The following is a 20185-nucleotide window of genomic DNA, read 5'->3' as shown; positions in this document are numbered from 1 at the left end:
TTGTAGTTATATTTTCTTTTGGTTAAAAAATTATGAAGAATTTGTTATCTTTACAGCTTTGACTATTAAACAATAATAAAAAAGTACGAAATTGAAAAATAAATTTTTTGCTCAATAACAATTTTTTGAAAATGTGCAAAAACATGATTTTTTTTATTGAATCATATGCACACATTTGAAAAACTTTGAATATTTCGTATCTGAAACTTATTCAGCTTGAACCAAAGAAACATTTTATGCTTTTGCTTTTCCGGAAAAAACTTGTGATTTAGGATTTTTGAAATATCTTTTTTTGCGACTTTGGAACGTTATAAACACCGTGAAAAAAACCCAATCCAAAAAACATGTTTTTGTACTTTATCAAAAAATTCTAAACAAGGCAGAAATTATTTTTCAAATAAAAAATTTGTAATTGTGAATTTAAAAGCGAGAGCAGATAAATACCAATTGCAATTTTGTTTTCTTTAGTTCTTTTGAATTTCGACCCACAAATTGTTATTCTTCAGCTCAAACGATTCGATTAGTTTTAGCATTTTTACTTCGCTCAACTAAACATACCAAAATTGTGCATTTAACTAATTTTATTTTTTCTCCGACTTTTTTATATCACTGTCAATGGATCTCCAGGGCCCTAAGTTTATCCAATTTTTAAAAATAAATTCTTTAATGGCAGAAGTCATTGAAAAATCTTTGAAAATTATTTAAAAATTTAACATTTCTTATAAAAGATTGTTCTTTTCGACATGTACAAATAAATGTTTAATCTTTCTTCTATTTTCCCCGTTATCGTGTAAAAATTACCCCATTTTTCCTTTTTTGCGCTCCTTTTGTGCTTTGATCTCTGAGATTCAACTATTTGGTTGGAAATTTTTATTTTTTCGACTGAAAAGAGAGTTCACCTGTTCTCTTTGAATATTCAACAATTTGGTTGTCATTTTTTTCTCTCGTGACTAAAAAATATTTTCTGGTTGGAAATTCTACTCTTTCGTTATCAATTCGTCTTTTTGGTTTGAAAATTCAACTTTTTCGATTGAAATTTCACCTCTTTGGTTCAGAAGTCAACTATTTTGTTAATAATTACGTTATTTTGCTGATAAGGTTACTGTTCTGTTGGATTTTCGTTTTTCTTTATAAAAAAATTGTCTTTTTGGATTAAAAATACAACTGTCTCCTCAAAAAATTGCCCTTTGGCTTGAAAAATCAAGTGTTTTTGGCTGAAGTTGATTTATTTTTTTCAATCGAGTATGTGATTGAGAATTTATGTTTGTAGGTTAAACATTAATCTGTTTTGGTTAAAAATTCAATTGCATTGTTGAAAATTCCCTTTTTGGGTTGAAAATATATTTCTGTAGGTTAAAAATTAATTCTGTTTGCTGTTGAAAATTCAAACATCTGATTGAAAGTTAAACTACTTTGTTAAAAATTCTTTTCTGTTCAAAATTCATCATTTTAGTTGAAAATTCTACTGTAAATTTTGTTGAGCATTCGTCCTATTGGATACAAAAATTGTCCTTGTGGATTGAAAATTAAACTTTTTTCTAAAAAGGTTATCTTTTTGGCTTGAAAATTCAACTATTTTTGGTTGATTAATTTGATTGTTGTTAAAAATTCAACTACTGGGCTGAAAGTTAAACTTATTTCTTTTCAATTTTAAGTTCATAATTTCATTTCAAATTCAAATAATTCGTTGAAAATTTATTTATCGTGTTGAAAATTTAATTTTTTTGCTAAAAAGTCACCTTTTTTGTTCGAAAACACGTCCTTATGTTAAAAATTCATCTATCTGGTAAAAAAATCTACTATTTTGTTGAAAATTCATTTCTGTAGATCGAAAATTCAACTATGTGTTTAAAACTTCAACTATTCTGTTAAAAGTATCATTGTTATGTTGAAAATTCAACTATTTCGTTTAAAAAATCACTGTTTTGTTCGAAAATTGAACTTCTTTGTTGAAAATTCGCCTTTTTGGCTTGAGGATTCGACTATTTGCTTAAAAATGCAGCTGTTTGTGGTTGCAGTTAATTCTTTTCTGTATCAAAATTCCATCATTTCATTGAAAGTTTAATTGTTTGGTTAACAATTCGTCACTTAAGCGTTTTATATTTAACTCAATATGGTACATATATATTATTTTTATTAGAAATAGTCTATTCCCCCATTGTTCTCCTATTTTCGTGAAATCACCCTGTTTTCCCTATTCTAGAGCATTTTGGGCTGTGAAGTTTGTTAAAATATTACGTTTCTATGTCTTGTGTTTTATTTTTGACGTTCATCAAATGAAATCGAAGATAATATTTTGACTTAAAGTGTTCAAAATAGCGTGACATTGTTTTTGAACAGTCCCTATGTAGAATAGATTCTTCCTAATTATTCAAGTATTAATTAATTTTTGAAGACTAAAATTAAACTACAAAGTGCCAAGCTTCTTTCCTAAATATTATATAATTCTAAACAGTGAATCCAGAAATTCCGGAAAATTTACAAGCTGTTGAAGAAATAGAACATCCTGAAATTGAAGAGCAGGAAAATTCTGCCGAAGCAGCTGAAATCGATCCTGATTTGGAGGCGAACGTTAACAGAGTTGGCAATGACATTCCAGTTGATCGGGAAGTCGTAATAGAGGCTGTTGAAGAACAATCTGTAGAACCATGTAAGTTACTTCAAAACCTCAGCACCAAATGAAAAACTTGAACAAGAGATTGACAATCTCTTCTTTTCAGCTTCCAAAAGAAGAAAATACTCTGATGAGCCTAGTAGTCTTGCAGTTCTCTCTGATGATAGTATAGACGCAGATCAAAAGTGTTCTATTTGCCTCGAAGGATGGAGTAATTACGGTGAACACCGACTTTGCTGTTTGCGATGTGGTCACTTATTCGGTTTAAAGTGCATCAAACAGTGGTTGGAGCAGTTCCAGAATGCTCAGTCTCGACGCTGTCCCGAGTGCAATACAAAGGCAGCAAAAAAAGATATTAGGGTGTTATACGCCAAAAAATTATACTGCCTCGACAATGCCGAGGAGGAGAAGTTGAAAGATCAGCTTAAAGCGACCAATATTCAAAAAGAGCAGGTCGAGAAACAACTTGGCGAGTACAAAACAAAGGTAAAGGTTATAAATGTTTCCTAGCCGGGTAGCAGACCTCGGACTCATTTGAATAATTTAAAATAGTTGAAACGGGAAATTTTTTGAGACCTGGAAACGGCAGTGAAATTATTTTTTGACCAGGAATTTGACCACTTTTTAGAAAAAATATACATCTAGTCATTTGAAATATCACAACTTTCATATCAGATGGTATAATGCAATTTAAAATAAGTTGGATTTCAACTTTTTTTTTAAGTCAAGTTTAGTTTTTAACTTTTTCGATGACAGGATAATTCAGTTTGCAGTGCGTAAATTAATTTAAATTGAAAATTAATTTTTTTATTTGCAAATAATATTCTAATAATATTCCACTTTATGTTGTTGAGTTGAATATATCTAAAAGAAAAATGTATGGCGTTCAGAGAAAATGAAAAATTCGCCAAGAAATTTTGAGATTGAAATTTTGTAGCAACCTGGTAATATTTCTAACCTAACATTACTTAAAATTATTTAATTTTAAATATTTACAAATTTATTGATTAATTCTTCAATTTAGAGCATTGAACGTAATAGCTTGGATTTATATTCTGAACCATGAATCTGTGATTTAAACTGATCACTTTATATAAGTTCAAAATTTTGCATTTAATTAAAAAAATTTCAATTGTAAAGTGTTAGGGCTTTGGTTTTAGACGTGTAAATTATTGAGCGCCTGAGTAACCATTTTTTTATCTTCAATTTTTAATTTTTAAAATTCAAAAGTGTTCCATTTTAATCGTTTTAGCTTGCAGTTCAGTTTTGGTTACTTCAAATGAAAAAAATGTCAGCTTCATGAGTTGAAATTTTTAAATTTCCATGGTCGTGAAAAGTTGTTGCGAACCGAGAAATGACCGGGAGTTTTTGTTCTCTATTAAAACGGCGACCCTGCTTTTGATGCAATTTTTGAAATATTCAGGGATCACATTCTTTCTCCTCTTCTCGAAAAACATATCTTTTTTTATCTTTTCTCTTTAAAATATGATAAATTTCAGAATACAATATTTGAATTACACGAAAAATCACGGATCGGAAAATAGTCTCGAGTTTGATATGTAAAATTTTAACTTGTATTAGTTCGAATTTTGATAAACGGATTTCGCTATAAATTACATATTTATTTAGCAAACGTAAATATGTAATTTATAGCTAAGCCTATTTAGTAAATTCTAAGAAGAGAAATTCAAGATTTCACGTTTTAAACTCCGGACTTTTGCGCCTCAAATTTTTTTCTTAATCTTACCAATTAAAAATCTACAAATGTTTACTTGACCGATTTTAAATTTAACTATTTGAAATTTAAATAAAACTTTGACAAGGGGAAAGGGTGAGGGTCGAAATTTAAATCAAGGTCGCGTGAGTATAATTCGAAAGATTATCGAATTTCATTTTAATTTTTTCACATTTTTCCTAACGTCGCCCTCCTTCTGGGAATAGGCCAAAGTGGACCCTTGAAGAAGGAGGCCGAAAATCCCTTTTTTTTGGCAAGTTTTATCCTCTAATGATTGCAAAAAAAATGTTCAGGATAAAAATGTAAATATCGTAGAATTCCGAAGACTTTAAGCTTTCTGTGGAAGTTGCAAGCAAATTAGTGTCGATCATACGGACACGCCTCTCATCCAGCTGAGCTGGCCTGTTGGTAGCATATCTGCTTGCGAATCCTCTGCTTTGGGGTTGAATCTTTTTACGGCTAGTCATTTTTTTTACATAATAAAATATTCTAATTATTACTATTATTGATTTTAATTAATTAATTATGAATAAATTAATAATCAATAATAAGCGAAGTCACAAGGAGCCACGCTACCACAATTTTCAAAAATTAATACTATATATTCAAAACGATTATGAGAACAATTTAAAACGTATAAAAATGGTTGATTAACAAAAAAATTCGGACTTTTCTGTATCACTTTTAAGATTCCATAAAAAATGAAGAAATCTTTAAAAACCTATCAAAGTGGATAAACCCGTTTACATTTCCTTGAAATCTATATAAATTCCTTACAATCCTATGGCATCTTTTTATTTCTTTTGAAATCCTATAAATTCCTCGAATATAGTAAAATTGTTTGAAATCCCTTGATATGTTATAAATAATTGATAATGTAGTAATTATGTTTAAAATAGTTATAAATTCTTCGGATTCTTTTAAACTGCGATATATTCCTTAAAATCCTTGGAAATTTATGAAATCCCTTAAATCAAAAAACCTATGAAACTTTGAAATCCTTCGCAATTCATTGAACTTAGATGAAGCTCCTTGACATCACCTAAAATACCTGGGAATCTTTTTGGTTGCCCTAAAAGCTTTGAAACTTGATAAAATCCTTTAAAATACATTACATCATTTAAAATCCTTTAAAACCCCCTGGATTCTGTTGAAATATATATATAATCGAAATTTCAAGGGATTCATAAATTAAATATATATATATATATTTAATTTATGAATCCCTTGAAATTTCGATTTTGTGATAGCTGATGTTATTTTAGCTAATCAGCGAAGAAGTTTGAAAATATGCGTAAAGGCAAAGTGAAGTTGGTAAGTTGGCGAACCCTCATTTTACAAGTTTATTTATAGAATTTGTTCGTGTTTAAAATTTCAGGAATCAAAAAACAACTAAAAATAAGGTCTGATAATGAGGGAGCTCATATTTGTCAAGAAAATTAAGAGGCCTTAAGTACTTTATGTAGCTGATATAGAAATTTTCAAATTTGTAATTTGGTTTAATAAATCTTGGGGGGGGGGGGGGCTAATCGCCCCTCTTTGGATCTACCCTTGTATTAAATACACTTTTTCTTTTACTTGCGCTAAACTAGTGTCATCTTTTTTAAGAGTAGAAAAGTAGTGGCTTCGTTAACCCTCAAACGGTACACTGGTGCGAATTCGCACCCGAAGTTTTTTCCTTTTGCTGGAATTTACGCAAACACAGCTACAGCGGATTATCTCCACGTATTAAATATGTGTGATATATGCTAGTTGTTTATTATATGTTTAATATGTTAAATGTAAAATGATTTGATGAAACAAATCAATCCTTTCTTCGACCGTCAATTTCTGTTCGTCCGTCCTAACCTGACTGAAAATTGATCTGTTTGACTATTTAAACTACCATCAACTCAGGTTTAAGAACCTTTGAAAAAGGTACGCATGTGTACTGAAACGTCAGGAAGTTTTGAAAGGAGTTTTTTCTATTAAATAAATATCTGAGTTTCGAAGAACATGTTTTTTTGACTCATATTTATTTTTTCGATTTACGATTGGACCGTAAGACATAAAGAATTTGAAATCTACGATTTGAAATCAAAAAATAATATGTTAAATATTTAATATTAACATTGCGAACAAACCAGTTCACACCGCTGTACCGTTTACGTATGCTGGGTTGGAGTGTACTGTTTGAGGGTGAAATGAAAAATGTGAAAAAGTGTCAATAGTAGCGTGAGTCCAAGGCCTGTGGTAGTTAAATATTGCACTTTCTTTTACGAGTTTGATATATTGTTCGTTTTTCTTGATTTGACAGGTGAAGATGTTCGAGTATCAGATCAACAGTATGCAGAAAAGAATTGATGAGCTTGAATTCGAAAGAAAGATGAACTACCACCATTCAAATATGAATCCGATGATGTGCTTGAAAAAGTTACTGCAGAAAGAAAGATCTTTCAGTATTTGCCAAAGGGCGGGATGTAGAGTTATGGCTTACAATCCTTGGCATAGAATATTAGTAACTTCGCTCAAGTCTACGCATCCGACAAGATCCGATCACGGAATCTCTAAAATTGTTCTCGACTCGTTTGTGTCCATGCCCTATCGTCGTGTTCACAATGGTGCTATCAGAGACTTGGATTTCCAAGCGGATCATCCGAATATGCTCTTGAGTGCTGGTTTTGACAAGCGGGTCATCCTGACTGACATTCGTGATGGCTGCCGAGAGATAAACTATTATCAAGAAACTGCCCAACTCTGGAGTTGCGCCTGGTCGAAAGATGCCCCTCACTATTTTTTCGCCGGAACACAAAACGGATGCATTGTCAAGTATGATGTTAGACAATCTGTGGCTGCGGTGGACATTATACACAATCCGGATGATAGATCGCCTATCGTATCTTTGGCAGCGGTTCCTTCAAATTCTGCTGGCGCTTTCAGAACAGGCTAGTGGTTTTTTATTTATTTATTAAGGCTTCTTTTCCTTTTCTCTTTTTTTTTATTTTGCAGGATGGCCGGGACCGGAATTTTTCATTCTATGCATAATATTGAGAAAAAAGGGGTTTAACGATATATCGAAATTCTCGCAATCTTTTTTGGTGAAAAACTGATTGGATTTTCATTACTTGTAGTTGTTTTATGTTTTTAAATTGCAAATCAAACGTACAAATTAAGAATGTTATACATGCTCTATATTAGTGGACTTCGCTCGAAATTAGTATTTTCATAACAAATAATTTTATTATTAAATCATAAAGTTTTGATGACTTAACATTTTTTTAAATTGTCCCGATTTTCAACAATTTTTGGTCATGTTAGAGTTGTTTCGAGAAATGGGTATTCTTACTCTCAAAATTTTTAGTTAATTTTTTTTTTTAATTTTCAAAAATTATGTACGTGTTGTTAGAATTTTAAAATGAAATTAACATTTTTAAACAAATATCATTAGATTTTAAAGTTTGATCATTTTTTAAATAAATTTAGGTTACGTTAGAGTTTTTGTTTTACACCCAAAATTAGTTTTTTAAAATAAAAATCATTATAGTTGGAAAAAGATTTTAAATTTTTGAATAGTTTTATGTTATTTTCACGTTTTTCGCAGAAAATCGGATGTTAATAAAAAAATGACAAAGTGAAAAAATTATATTTCAAAGAAGATTCACAATCTTTGAACAGTTTTAAATTATGTTGGTATTTTACACAGGAAGTTAGTTATTTTAAAAAAAACATTAGGTTTAAAGGAAGATTTACATTCTTAAACAGTTTTTTTAATTTTAATATGAACAAAAATGCAACGGTTTGTTTGCCTATATATTGTAAATAAATATTATATATTATACTGTACTGTACTACTATATATTATACTGTATGATTGAAAATTATTATATTTTGGTTCAGGATTAAATTATTTTATTAAAAATTCATTTTTTGTTGGTAAAGTTGAACTACGTATTATGTTAAATTTTTTTAAATTTAAGTTTTCAAATTGAAAATTACGTTCTTTTGTATAAAACTCATCTTTTTGGCTTGGAATTTCACAATTTGATTGACATTTTTTTCCTTATTGATTGAAAATTGTTTCTTTGTTGAAAATTCAAATGTTCAAAATTAGTCTTCTTTTCATTTGGTTTATTTAAACTGTTCTTGATTCAAAATTGAAATCTTTGTTGATAAACATACCAACTATCACATTTTTAATTGAGAATTCATCTTTTTTGTTTAAAAATTCAAGTACTAGGTTCAAAGTGGAACTACTAAGTTAACATTGAACGATTTTACATGATCTTGAATGTTTTGATATTTTTAAAGATTTCACAGGATTTTCGCAAATTTCCCAGCATTTCAATGATTTTAAGGGACCTCATAACATTTTTTATTGGATTTCAAAGAATTTCTTTACGACAAGTAAGATATTTCGTTGGGTTTCAAAGATTTGAAGAGTTATGAAATTATTTTTTGGAATTGACCCTGAATTGTTATTAATTTATCCTGAATTCGTTAAAATTTTTTGTAATTGTTTAAAAAAATGTAAATTCCATCAATAAAATCATCAAAGGATTTAAAATATTTTAAGGTATATATTTTGTAATTCATTTGCATTTTCAAGAGCTTTAGGACATTGTAAAAGAATACCAGAAAAAATTTATTTACCTCAATAGTTTGAAGGATTTTCAAAGACTTTGAAATCTTTTCGAGTATTTTAAAAGATTCCAAGGCATTTTAAAGAGATTTAAACAATTTCAAGGGATTTCTAAGGGTTTTAATAATTTTAAGGAATTTTAATATTTTAATTAATTTCAAAGAATTTTTCACAAAAAGTGAGAGATTTCATAGGGTTGCAAAGATTTCAAGAGGTTTTCAAATATTTTTTGCAATAATTTGAAATGCGCCCAGAATTCGTATTAATTTATCCGGAATTCTTTTGAATTCTCTTTAATTTTTCTAATCTCATTTCAAATCTACCCAATTCAACGAATTTTTTCACATTTTTTAATTGTTTTCAATTCACTTGATTGTCTTTTAAATTTAGCTTAATTTTTTACGAATTTCGTCGAATTCTTCTCATTGCCCTTAAATTCTTCTAAATCCTCTCAATTTTTAATGAAATCTATGGAATTTTTTGAATTCCTTGGAATTCTCTAGAATGTGTTGGATTTAAAAAAAGTTTTTATTTGATTTATCCTGAAGTCTTTATCCCTCACCTTAATTCTTACGTATTTCTTTAAATTATTTTTAATTGACTTCAATTTTTCTAAGCTCATCATAAATTTTCTGAATTCAGCGAAGTTTTTTTTATATAATTCATTTTAGTTTTTTTTTTAATCACCTTACATTTTTATGTATTTCATCGAATTCTCATTTATCTTAAATTCGTTATAATTTCTTTCCAATTCATTTGAATTATTATAAGTTTTACTTGAATTTGTTTGAAATCTTATAAATTTATCTTGAATTTTTTACCCTTTGAGCGCGAACAAAGAACCTTATTAGTGTGACAAAAAGTACGCTTTGGTCCCTATATTTTATCTTTTAGGGACTGTGAGACCTGGGTGTGTCTTACCTTGAATTCTAGGTGAATTTTTCATCTCATCTTGAAGATCAACAATCAACAATCTTGAAGATCAACAATCAATTTAATAAAGCCCAGCCAAATATAATTATAAATAATCACTTTTCTATAATTTTGCTTCTTAAAGTGAATTATCTGTAGATTGAATTATCAAATTTAAGATGTAAAACAACTTTGAGCAGTGAAAAGCCGATCAGGTTTTCAATACCAATGATTGCGAGATTTTCGAGACATATCGTTACACCAATTTTTTTTTTTAGGTAGAAAAGTGTAAAAAAATGTCCTTAAAATTGTGCAATATTTAAATTTCAGGAGGATTCTTGGCTTGCCACTTGAACACGTGTTACGCTTACACCTTGAAAGACGGCATCTACCAAGGAAACCGAATGAGCCTTGATGGGCCATTCATGTCGGTGCGTTACGACGAAAAAAACAACAACTGTCTGGTGTCTTGTCGTTCCAATCCCAGACGACCTCACGTTCGGCATTACGTCTGCGACGTCGAAAAGGACGAAGAAGATGGCTTTCAGTGCAATATCGTACACACCTTCCACGCAGGCGCTTCGCAGAAGATTCTTTCAAGACCCTGTCACATGTACGTCGAGGATGACACCATGGTAGTTGCCAACAATGACAGCACAGGCAATGTCTTACTTTGGAGTGTAGCCACGGGAAAAGAAGTGTACAAACTGTCCATTCATGATTCCGTGGTAGATACGTGCTCTTTCGAATTAGAAAATCGTTATCTCGCCATTTTGACCCTCAAGGATTTGCATCTCTACAGTCAAAAGGAGGATGGTCATCGAGATGCGTATACAGTTGGTACCTGTGATAGCTAGCGATAAGTCCGATATTATTTCTATATTTTGACTGATCTCTCATTGTCTCGAAATATTTATTTCATAGAATCAATTAATCGACAATGGATTCTCTACTTTCATCAATCACACGATTGTACTTTACTGTTTCACGCAATCGCGTGAATTTAGGTGAATGCTAGTTGTATTAATACAAGCTGAACAGCAGCTGGTGTGCAACGCAAACAAAAAAATATTTGAATGAATTGTAAATTTAAAATATATATGTAAGATAAATTAATTTTATACAAAATAAGATTTATACAAAATTTATTAGTAGGATATAGAGTGATTAAGAAATATGAAAGGAAACTTTCCAGATCAAGATAATTACAATTATTTTCTAATTCATCTTTTTTTTTCGAGGAAATAGGTTACCAATCTTTTTTTTTTACCCTTTTAATTATATTCTTTCTTGTCGTCAAAATTATAATAATATTGTACTCTGTCACAATGAAGAGATTTGATAAATCCGAAGCAATAAGAAAGTTACCTTCATACACATTATTTTTTAAACTATTTTTCCAAATCACTGGCTACTTCGCTGGCCACATCGCTGACTGCTTCACTCATCGCCTCGCTATTGGCTTCACTTGTTACGCTAATTGCGTCATCTTCCTGCATCTCTTTCGGTTCGCCAGCATCCAGTTTTGCCTTAAATTGCTCGATATATTTTACCAAACGCTTATCAAATTCGGTGACCTGAAACAGAGGCCAAATTTTAACACGGATCACGCGGAAAATTCCAAAAAAGATTTCAAATTATTTGACTTCAACGATTTTACAAACAAGATTGCCACAAAATACTAATTTCGAAATTCCTTGAACAATTTTTTATATTCCCTGACATCCAGAATTTTATGAACTTTCAGCTTCATTTTCTCGAAAATTCCAGGCTTCATAGCAAAAAATGCTCTCAAACTAGGAGGAATTAGGTAACTTTTCACAGTTCACTTTTAAACCCTGCAAATATAAATTTTCAGACAAAAAATATTAATTATTAACCAAGCAGTTCTATTTTTACAAAAAAATCAAATTTCGAGCAAATTCTGACCAAACAGTTGAATTTTCAACCAAATGGTCGGATTACAAAAAAAAAAGATTGTAGTAAACAAAATTAGTTGCATTTGTAACCAAATAAATGAATTTTCAATTCAAAAAGACCGTATCGATCCCATAACATGTTCAACAAAAAAGTTACCTAACTTTGAACCAGAAAGATTAATTTTATAAAAAAATAATTATCAACCAAAGATATTAATTTTCACCTAAATAGTGTAATCTTAAACTAAAAAATTCATATTTTAAGCAAAAAAGATTTCACTTATAAAAAAAGAAACAGTTAAATAACAAACAAACAAAAAATTGTTTCTAGAAAAAATTGAACTTTCAAAATAAAAATACGCATTCTCTATAAAAGTGTTGAATTTTCAACTTGAAAATATGAATTTTAAGCCAAACTTAATTTCCAACCAAATAGTTTAATGTTCTATTTTGAACAATTTTAAGACAATAGTTGAATTTGCAACAAAGTAATTAAGTTTTCAGCCAATTAAATAAATTTTCAACTAAAATGATAAATTTTCAATAACATAAGATAAATTCTTTACGAAAGTTTTGCATTTTTCACCTGAAAATATTATTTTTGTATCATCGAATTTTCTCCCAAAGTAATAGAATTTTCAACCTAAAAAGACGGATTTTCAACGAAACAGATGAAATTTCAAGCCAAAAAGACCGATTTCTAGCAAAAATTACGTTTTTAACCCGATAATATTAATTTTCAACTTTCAACAAAGTAGAGAGTGGCCGTTTTAATCGAAGAAACAAATTCCCGACAATTTCTCGGGTTTTTCCACGTTTCCAAACATTATACACCATCAATAAAATATAAAAATTCGAACTCTAAAGCCAAAAATTGTTCTATTTGAACTAATAAAAAATAAACTACAAATTGAAGCACACAAAGTGGAACTCTTGAATTTTAAAGTTATAAGATTAAAGTTTAAAAAGTTTTTAAATTCAAAAGCTTTGTATTTAAATGCTCGATAAAAATAAAAACGTATAAAATGAAAGGCACTAACACTTTTCAATGAAACAATTTTCATAGAAATGCAGATAAACTTCACAATTTACAATTTTTATCATTTATTTTATGGAGCTCAAATATTCAGATTCAATTCCAAAAATATAAATCTACATTATGATTTACGATTCTCTAAATTAAAGAATAAATCAATGAACTTTAAATAAACTTTAAATTATTCTCAACTTGTATAGTTTAAGCATCCTTGAAAAGCTTCATAATTTTATTTCAAAATCTTGAGAAATCTAGAAGTTGTTATAAATTTTTTCAAATTTAAAATTATATTTAAAATTATTTTTAAAATTATTTTTAAAATGTTTTCCGAACTTGTAAATTAATATCTATCAAAATGAATCGAATTTTTCCTACAATTTTGAGAAAATCTTGCAAATTTAAAACAATTTCCTTAAAATCTTTCAGATTCTGTTTTGAAAATTTTGGAAATCTTTTAAAATATTCTCTTAAAATAATTTTTCAAAATGAAAAATCATCTTCAATTTTCCTAGGAATCTTAAGAAAATAGTTAAATATAATTCTTCTTTGTCTTAATTAAAAAATTTTTAGTAGAACGGATTAAATACTAAATGTTTTAGACTGAATTGTGAACGGATTTAGAATCATTTTTCCAAATTAATTATTGTTCACGTTTTGATACTTAATGTGCAGATCCATTTAAAAAATATTTTAATTATTTATATGTACATCTGATCAAATAAAAATGCTTTTTTATACAACATTTTTAACTTTAAACTTCCATTTTTCACTTATTTAAGTCTTCAAGACTTCAATTTAAAATTCTTTAAATTAAAAATATACGATTGACAATAAAAATCTAAAATGGAAAATTTTTAAAGTAAAAGACTTTCAAAGTACACATTGTGAACTGAATGTTGTAATTGAAAAAGATAATTCAACTAATTACTTTAAAAAACTGTTAAATTCCAACTTAGACAGATTGTTCTTCTAAAGATTTGTAAAATTCCTGGTCAAATAATAAATTCACTATCATTTTTCGGTTTTTCTTGGTCTCAAATAATTCCCGGTCCAGCGGCCACCCTGAAGTAGATAAAGTTTGGACAAAAACAATGACTTTTTAACGAAAAAGTTGAATTTGCAACAAAATATTTACATTTTCAACCAGCTAGTAGAATTTTTAACCAAGAGATGAATTCTAAATCAAAAATACAATAAAAAGAATTAACTTTCAATTAATACGATTTTGAAATTCATATTGGGTTCTATTACCTTAGTTCACATTTAAGCGCAAAAACTAGAAAAATTTTATTGAAAACAGGGGACAAAAAGATGAATTGTTTAGGAAGAAATTTTTCGGAACGAAATGCAAGGTCTTTTCCAGGGTTTCCAGGTCAAGAAGTCAAGTTTTTACAGGTCTCCCTTTTTTTACATCAGAAAATCAAATATCCTATTTTTATAGATGTAAAAAATGAGCCATTTCATTTTTTATGGGCCAACAATAAAAATCTTTGCGCGATCTATAGAAATCTTTGTTAATTCGTTGAAGACTTTTGAAGCACTTAAAATATTTGTGAAATCTTGAAATTTCTGTGAAATATTTTGGAATCCTTTTAAATTTTTGGAAAATATTTGATATACTTGTAATCTTTGTGAAATTTTTATGAAATCTTAGAAGTATTTGTGAAAGCTTTCTTTAATCTTTGTTTGCGAAATATTTTGTATTCATTTGAAATCAGTAAAATATTTTTAATCTGTGGAAAATCTTTTGAAATCTTAGAAATCTGGTTTACTATAACCTTTTTAAATTCATTAAATTCTTTGAAACATTTTGATAGTTTAAAAATCTTCGTAAATTTATCGAAATGTTTGTGAAATCTTTGAAATCTGGTTTACTATAACCTCTTTAAATTCATTAAATTGTTTGAAACCTTTTGAAAGTTTTAAAATCTTCAGAAATTTATCGAAATGTTTGTGAAAACTTTAAAATCTGGTGTACACGCCTTTTTTAAATGTTTAACATCTTTACAATCTTCATGAAATGTTTGAAATTTTTGTAAGATCTTTGTCAAATCTTTTGAAATATATTTTTTTATTCGTTGAAATCATTGAATTATTTCAAACCTTAGTGGAACCTTTTTAAATCTTCTAAGATGTTTTGAAACCTTTTAAAATCGTTTCAAATCATCAAAATGTTTAGACATTTTTGAAATCTTCTTAAAGATTCAAAAGTTTTGTGAAATTCCTCTGAAATATTTGACATCTGGTGTACACGCCTTTTTTAAATCTTTGAAATCCGTGAAATTTTGGTAAAATGTTCAAAATCCTTTTAAATATTTTGAAACCTTTTGAAATCTTTAGTAAAGTTTTGTAACTCAACAAAAATAATGGGGCCCTTGCAAAATTCGTTATATAGCCATGGCTCATTTTATATTAGCGGATATTAAATTGAAAACTAGAAAATAATTGGAAAAGTCTACAAAAAATGGCTAGAAATCTATTTATACTGTAATGAGTAAAAGAAAAGTTATATCTTGAAAAATAAAAAACTTTTTAGTTAAACGAGATGTTTCTTTCATAAGAGATTAAAAGTCTAAAGTTATTTTTCGCATTTGAATAAAATAGCTGTTTTAAAAGAAGAAAAATTAATTCAAGCTTCTTTAGAAAAATTCAAGGAGATTTTCAAGTTTTTAAGGTCCAATAGAAAAATCAAGAAGAATTCCAGGTTTTCAAGGTCGCTGGATACCCTGCCTAATTTTCTTACCTTTTCCAAGGCATTGTTTAATGCTTCTTTCAAATTCTCCTTCAAGGTCTCGATTTCTAGTCGGACATCCAAGTTTTTCAAAGACTTGATTAACACTTCTGGCTCGATTTCGCTGTTGGGATTCAGAGCCTCGGCGAGAATGGAGAAAACAAGATCGTTGTGCACATTTAGAGATGAATCTTTGTGAATTCCGGGTTTTGTGAGATTCAAAATGATCTCGGATATTCTGAGCGGATCAATTCCTTGTAAGGGACTTCGGTCCGGGGCATTGGCCAATGTCTTCAATGTTGGTAAAAATGCCTCTTCCAACATAACTTGACTGTCTGGCACACAGACAGCGAAACTGTTAAAGAAAGAACAGAGACATTGACTCAAATAAGTGTCGCCCTCAGATACAGGATTGTGCCAGAGAATGATAAGTCGTGAGAGTAATCGAGCGCTGCTAATTCTTCGACAGAAAAGAAGTTTTGTGAGCCCTTCTGTTGCAATTACTCGCAATTCCTGAGACTAGAAAAGATTATTATCTTGTTAATTCATTGAAATGTATAAAGAACAGAGTGACTGTTCAAATCTCGGGAAAAAATTTCATGACAACTCCAGTTTTTTTACAGGTATATAATCTTTCACAGTAAGGAGACATTCAAATATTTCGCATTTTTTAAAACAAACGAGTCGGATTATGTATACAGTTTCGCGAGTTTGTTATGTTTTTTTTTTCAGTTTCTCTCAAGCATCTTAGCACCATCGATGAATTAAATAACAATAAAAACATAATAAATCATTTTTCGAATTTGGTTTTAAAGTCCATGAATTTGTATAGTAATTCAAGCTAATTTTTGTTTTATCTTATATTTAAAATTCAGTGTACATCAAATTCCTAACTACCCAAGTAAACATATTCTATGTTCAACAAGATAGATGAATTTTTAACCAAATAGTGGCACTTTCAACCAAATACTATTTAGTTGAATTCTTAATTAAAAAAGATCAATTTTCAACCAATATGGAATAGCTATATTTCCACTTTAAAAAAATTAAGTTTCAACCAAACTTAGAAATTTTCAACTAAAATGCTGAATCCTCAACCGGAATAGTTGAATGTTAAACAAAAACGAATAATTTTCAACTAAAATTATGAATCTTTAACTGGAATAGTTGAATTTTTAACCAAAAAGATTAATTTTCAGACAAAACGATTAATTCTCTACCAAAAAAGATCATTTTTTAACAAAATACACGGATTTTAAGCCTTAAAGTGTATTGTGGGTCTAAAACACCCCAAGCAATTTTCAAAATCTTATAAACCATACTTAACCCTCTAACGCCCGCAGTGACATATATGTAACGTTTGAAAGACTTGATTTTTTTAAAATATGACTTTGGGATCGTCCACATATTACGTAAGATATTTTTCTTTTGTTTATATCGTTGTGTCCTTCTCAACTTCACAGCAATTTTATGCACGTCTTTATTCAAACAAAAGAAAAACGTCTTACGTAATTTGTGGACGATCCCTTTGAGACGAACAGCAATTTTTAACGCAAGGATTTACATGAAAATCATGACGGTAATGAGCTAGAATTTTAGTTTTGTATACACTATACCATATGAATAATATGCCTAAATATCTCAAAATTCAGAAAAAAAAGAAAGTTTTAAGGGCGGTAGGGGGTTAATTCGAAAAAATTCAAAATATTGAGTAAGTGTCGCCATCTAGCTACAGTTGGGGAAAAAATCGTGGGGTGTGAACACCCAGTGTGCACTTAGTGAGTGAAAAAGTCATTTTTGAGCAAATTATGTTGTTGAAATTGTATTGATTTTTGTTTACTTTCTAACGTAAGTATATTATATGAAGTGAAATAACTGGTTTTCTCAATTATTCCATACTTTTTTTCTTTGTAGATGGCTTATAACTTACGACAGCGCGTCATGCGAGAGCAGACTGAATGTGTTGAATAAAATATAATTTTTAAAATACTGTTATGTCTCTTTTTTCAATTTCTTGTATTTTTATAGTATTACATGTCAAAGTTCCTCAATTTTTATAATAATAAATCGATTGAAAAGCAAAAAATCTGATTCGACATTTTATCATAAAATTGACTTTTCAACTGTGCAAATAAATATATTTTTGAAAGCACCCATGTTGCATTATTTTTTTAAATGAAAGTACACTACTTCAAAAGTATATTCATAAATTTTCAGATTAAAATAATTAAAATTGCGTGAGTTATGAATTTTTAGGTAAAAAAACCCATTTTTTTCACTTTTTTTACCGTGATTTTTACCATGTATGAACTTTGAGGGTTAAATTAAATCGTCGAATGTTCTACTATAAAAGAAAAAATTTCAAATAAATAGTTGAATTTTACACTAAAAAAGATTAATTTTCTATCAAAAATGAAATAGATAAATTTTTAATTAAAAAAATTTAATTTGAACGAAACTGATCAAATTTCAACTAATATGATGAATGTTGAACTGGAAGAGTTGAATTTTTAACAAAACAGATGAATTTTCATCTATGAAAATTAATTTCTACCAAAATATACGAATTTTTAACATAATCCATGAATTTTCAACTAAAAAGATAAATCATCAAACGAAAATTTAATAGTTAACTTTCAATTTAAAAAATGTATGAATTTTCGTCCATGAAGATTAATTTATACCAAAAATACCATCAATTAAAAAATTGAATAGTTAAATTTTCAGTTTAAAAAATAAATGTTCAACCAAAGAGATGATTTTTTAACTAAGAGTAAGGAGTTTTCAACTGGAATACTTACATTTTCAGTTTAAAAGAAAATAATGTGCAACATAATTATTACATTTTCAAAGAAAGTGATGAATTTTTAACTAAAAAGTATCCTTTTTTAACCAAAAATTAAATAATTACATTTTTTATTACAAAAATTAGTGTTTAACTAAAATGATGGAATATTCAATTGAAATAGTTATAATAAATCTTTAACTGAAATCATAAAATGTTCAACCAAAATGGTGGAATATCGAATTAAAATAGTTACAATTTAAATAGTTTAATACTAAAAATGATTTTCGAACAACAAAAAACTGATTTAAAAAATTAGTTACATTTTCTCGTATATTTTTAAATAAAACTATAGATTTTCAAATAAAATAATAAATCTGCAAAGGAATGTGTGAATTTTAAACCAAAAAGATGATTTTTCCACTAAACTGATGATTCTTTAACTAGAATGAATGAATTTCCAACCGAAAGTATGGAATATTTAATTGGAGTAGTAACATTTTAAGTTAAAAAAAAAAATAATTTTCAACAAAATAATTACATTTTCAAAAATTGAATAATTAAATTTTGTATGTAAACAAAATTATGTTTAATTAAAATTATGGAATATTCAATTGATAGTTAATATATAATTAGATAAAAAAAATGATTTTCCCACACACAAAAAATTAGTTACATTTTGAAACAAAATTGTGGACTTTCAAATAAAATGATGAATCTTCAACTGGATTAGCTGAATATTAAACCAAAAAAACATGAATTTTCAACTAAACTAATAAAGTTTCAACTATAATAATTGGATTTTCAAATAAAAAGACAAGTTTTTAACAAAGAAGATAAATTTCTGCCATAAAAAAGACGGATTTTCAACTAAAAAAGGTAATTTTTCAACCAAAAATTCAATAGCTAAATTTTTAGTGAAAAGTTAGTGTTCAACCATGAAAATCAATTTTCAACTCAAATAATGGAATATTCAAGTGGAATAGTTATATTTTCATTTACAAAAATTAATTTAAAACAAACAAAAAATACGAATTTTGAACAAAATAGTTAAATACAGTAATATAAGCTAATTTTTACAAACGAAGAATTACATGCGTCGAAAGAATTTCCTGACTTCAAAAAAATTCCATGAAATTTCCAGATTTTTCCATGTATATAAAAATACCGGGGTTTTCAGGTTTTTTTTTAGATAGGGTAAATCCCTGAAATAATAAGGAACTAAATGTAAATAAACTTACTTCATTGTCCAGGAGACTAGTCAAAACCTTGATGAATTTATCTCCACCCTCTTCCACGTCAAACTGATCAGAGGTGACTGCTGAACATTCCTCATTATCAGTGTATAATCGCACAGTCTTGTTCCGTCTACTTCTATCGTGCGCTGCTCCTTCTTCTTCTGTCTGGGCAATATCGAAAAATTCCAAACCAAAACGCAAAAGTAAATCGAAAATGGATTTTAGCGCCGTGATCCACAATTTTGGCTCTTCTGGATAGATCGAAAATTGCAAAAAGAACATTGTGAAGTACTTCTTCGCTAATTCTCCATCGAGTTGGCAGCAAATTGCCACTGCCTTGAGTGCCAATTCGTGAATGTTAATATCTGGGTGCTGAAAAGAGTACATCATTGGTCAAAACATATTCAAAGAAAATCCAAATTTGAACAAATTTTATTTCATGTAATACAAACATGTTCTTCAACTACGTGACAAACAAAACAGGGTGTCTAGTGCTCCTTAAGGGCATGTGACACAGCTAAATACCTATATTACCGACCTCACTTTTTCCGTTCACTGAATGTTTTTTTGAACCTAAGAACTTTTTTTGTAAATAAA

At 28.6% G+C, this 20185-nt stretch overlaps 2 protein-coding genes across 6 annotated transcripts in view; one reads left to right on the top strand and one right to left on the bottom strand.

Moving 5' to 3' along the window:
* LOC117183151 (E3 ubiquitin-protein ligase RFWD3-like) overlaps window positions 1-10967 on the top strand; it is a 13311-nt gene extending 2344 nt beyond the window's left edge. For 4 of the 5 annotated variants that reach the window (XM_033376368.1, XM_033376367.1, XM_033376366.1 and 1 more), the window contains 4 exons: window positions 2456-2650; window positions 2721-3100; window positions 6646-7273; window positions 10210-10967. In XM_033376368.1, the coding sequence (XP_033232259.1) occupies window positions 2456-2650; window positions 2721-3100; window positions 6646-7273; window positions 10210-10736 (1730 nt within the window). In that variant the 3' untranslated portion in view covers window positions 10737-10967. Of the gene's footprint in view, window positions 1-2336; window positions 2376-2455; window positions 2651-2720; window positions 3101-6645; window positions 7274-10209 lie in introns of those variants that run through there. The other variant, XM_033376370.1, reaches the window with a different exon arrangement.
* Window positions 10968-11010: 43 nt separating this feature from the next.
* The window catches only part of LOC117183150 (condensin complex subunit 3), a 24816-nt gene continuing 15641 nt past the window's right edge, over window positions 11011-20185 (bottom strand). The window contains exons 5-7 of the mRNA XM_033376365.1: window positions 19592-19960; window positions 15578-16084; window positions 11011-11456 (exon numbers count right to left, since the gene is read on the bottom strand). Coding sequence (XP_033232256.1) covers window positions 11271-11456; window positions 15578-16084; window positions 19592-19960 — 1062 coding nt within the window. The 3' untranslated portion in view covers window positions 11011-11270. The remainder of the gene's footprint in view (window positions 11457-15577; window positions 16085-19591; window positions 19961-20185) is intronic.

This window comes from Belonocnema kinseyi, chromosome 2 (genome assembly GCF_010883055.1).
Source record: "Belonocnema kinseyi isolate 2016_QV_RU_SX_M_011 chromosome 2, B_treatae_v1, whole genome shotgun sequence".
Classification (NCBI taxonomy): domain Eukaryota; kingdom Metazoa; phylum Arthropoda; class Insecta; order Hymenoptera; family Cynipidae; genus Belonocnema; species Belonocnema kinseyi.
The sequence above is the reverse complement of the archived record's forward strand: the minus strand, read 5'-3'. Positions and strand labels throughout refer to the sequence as shown.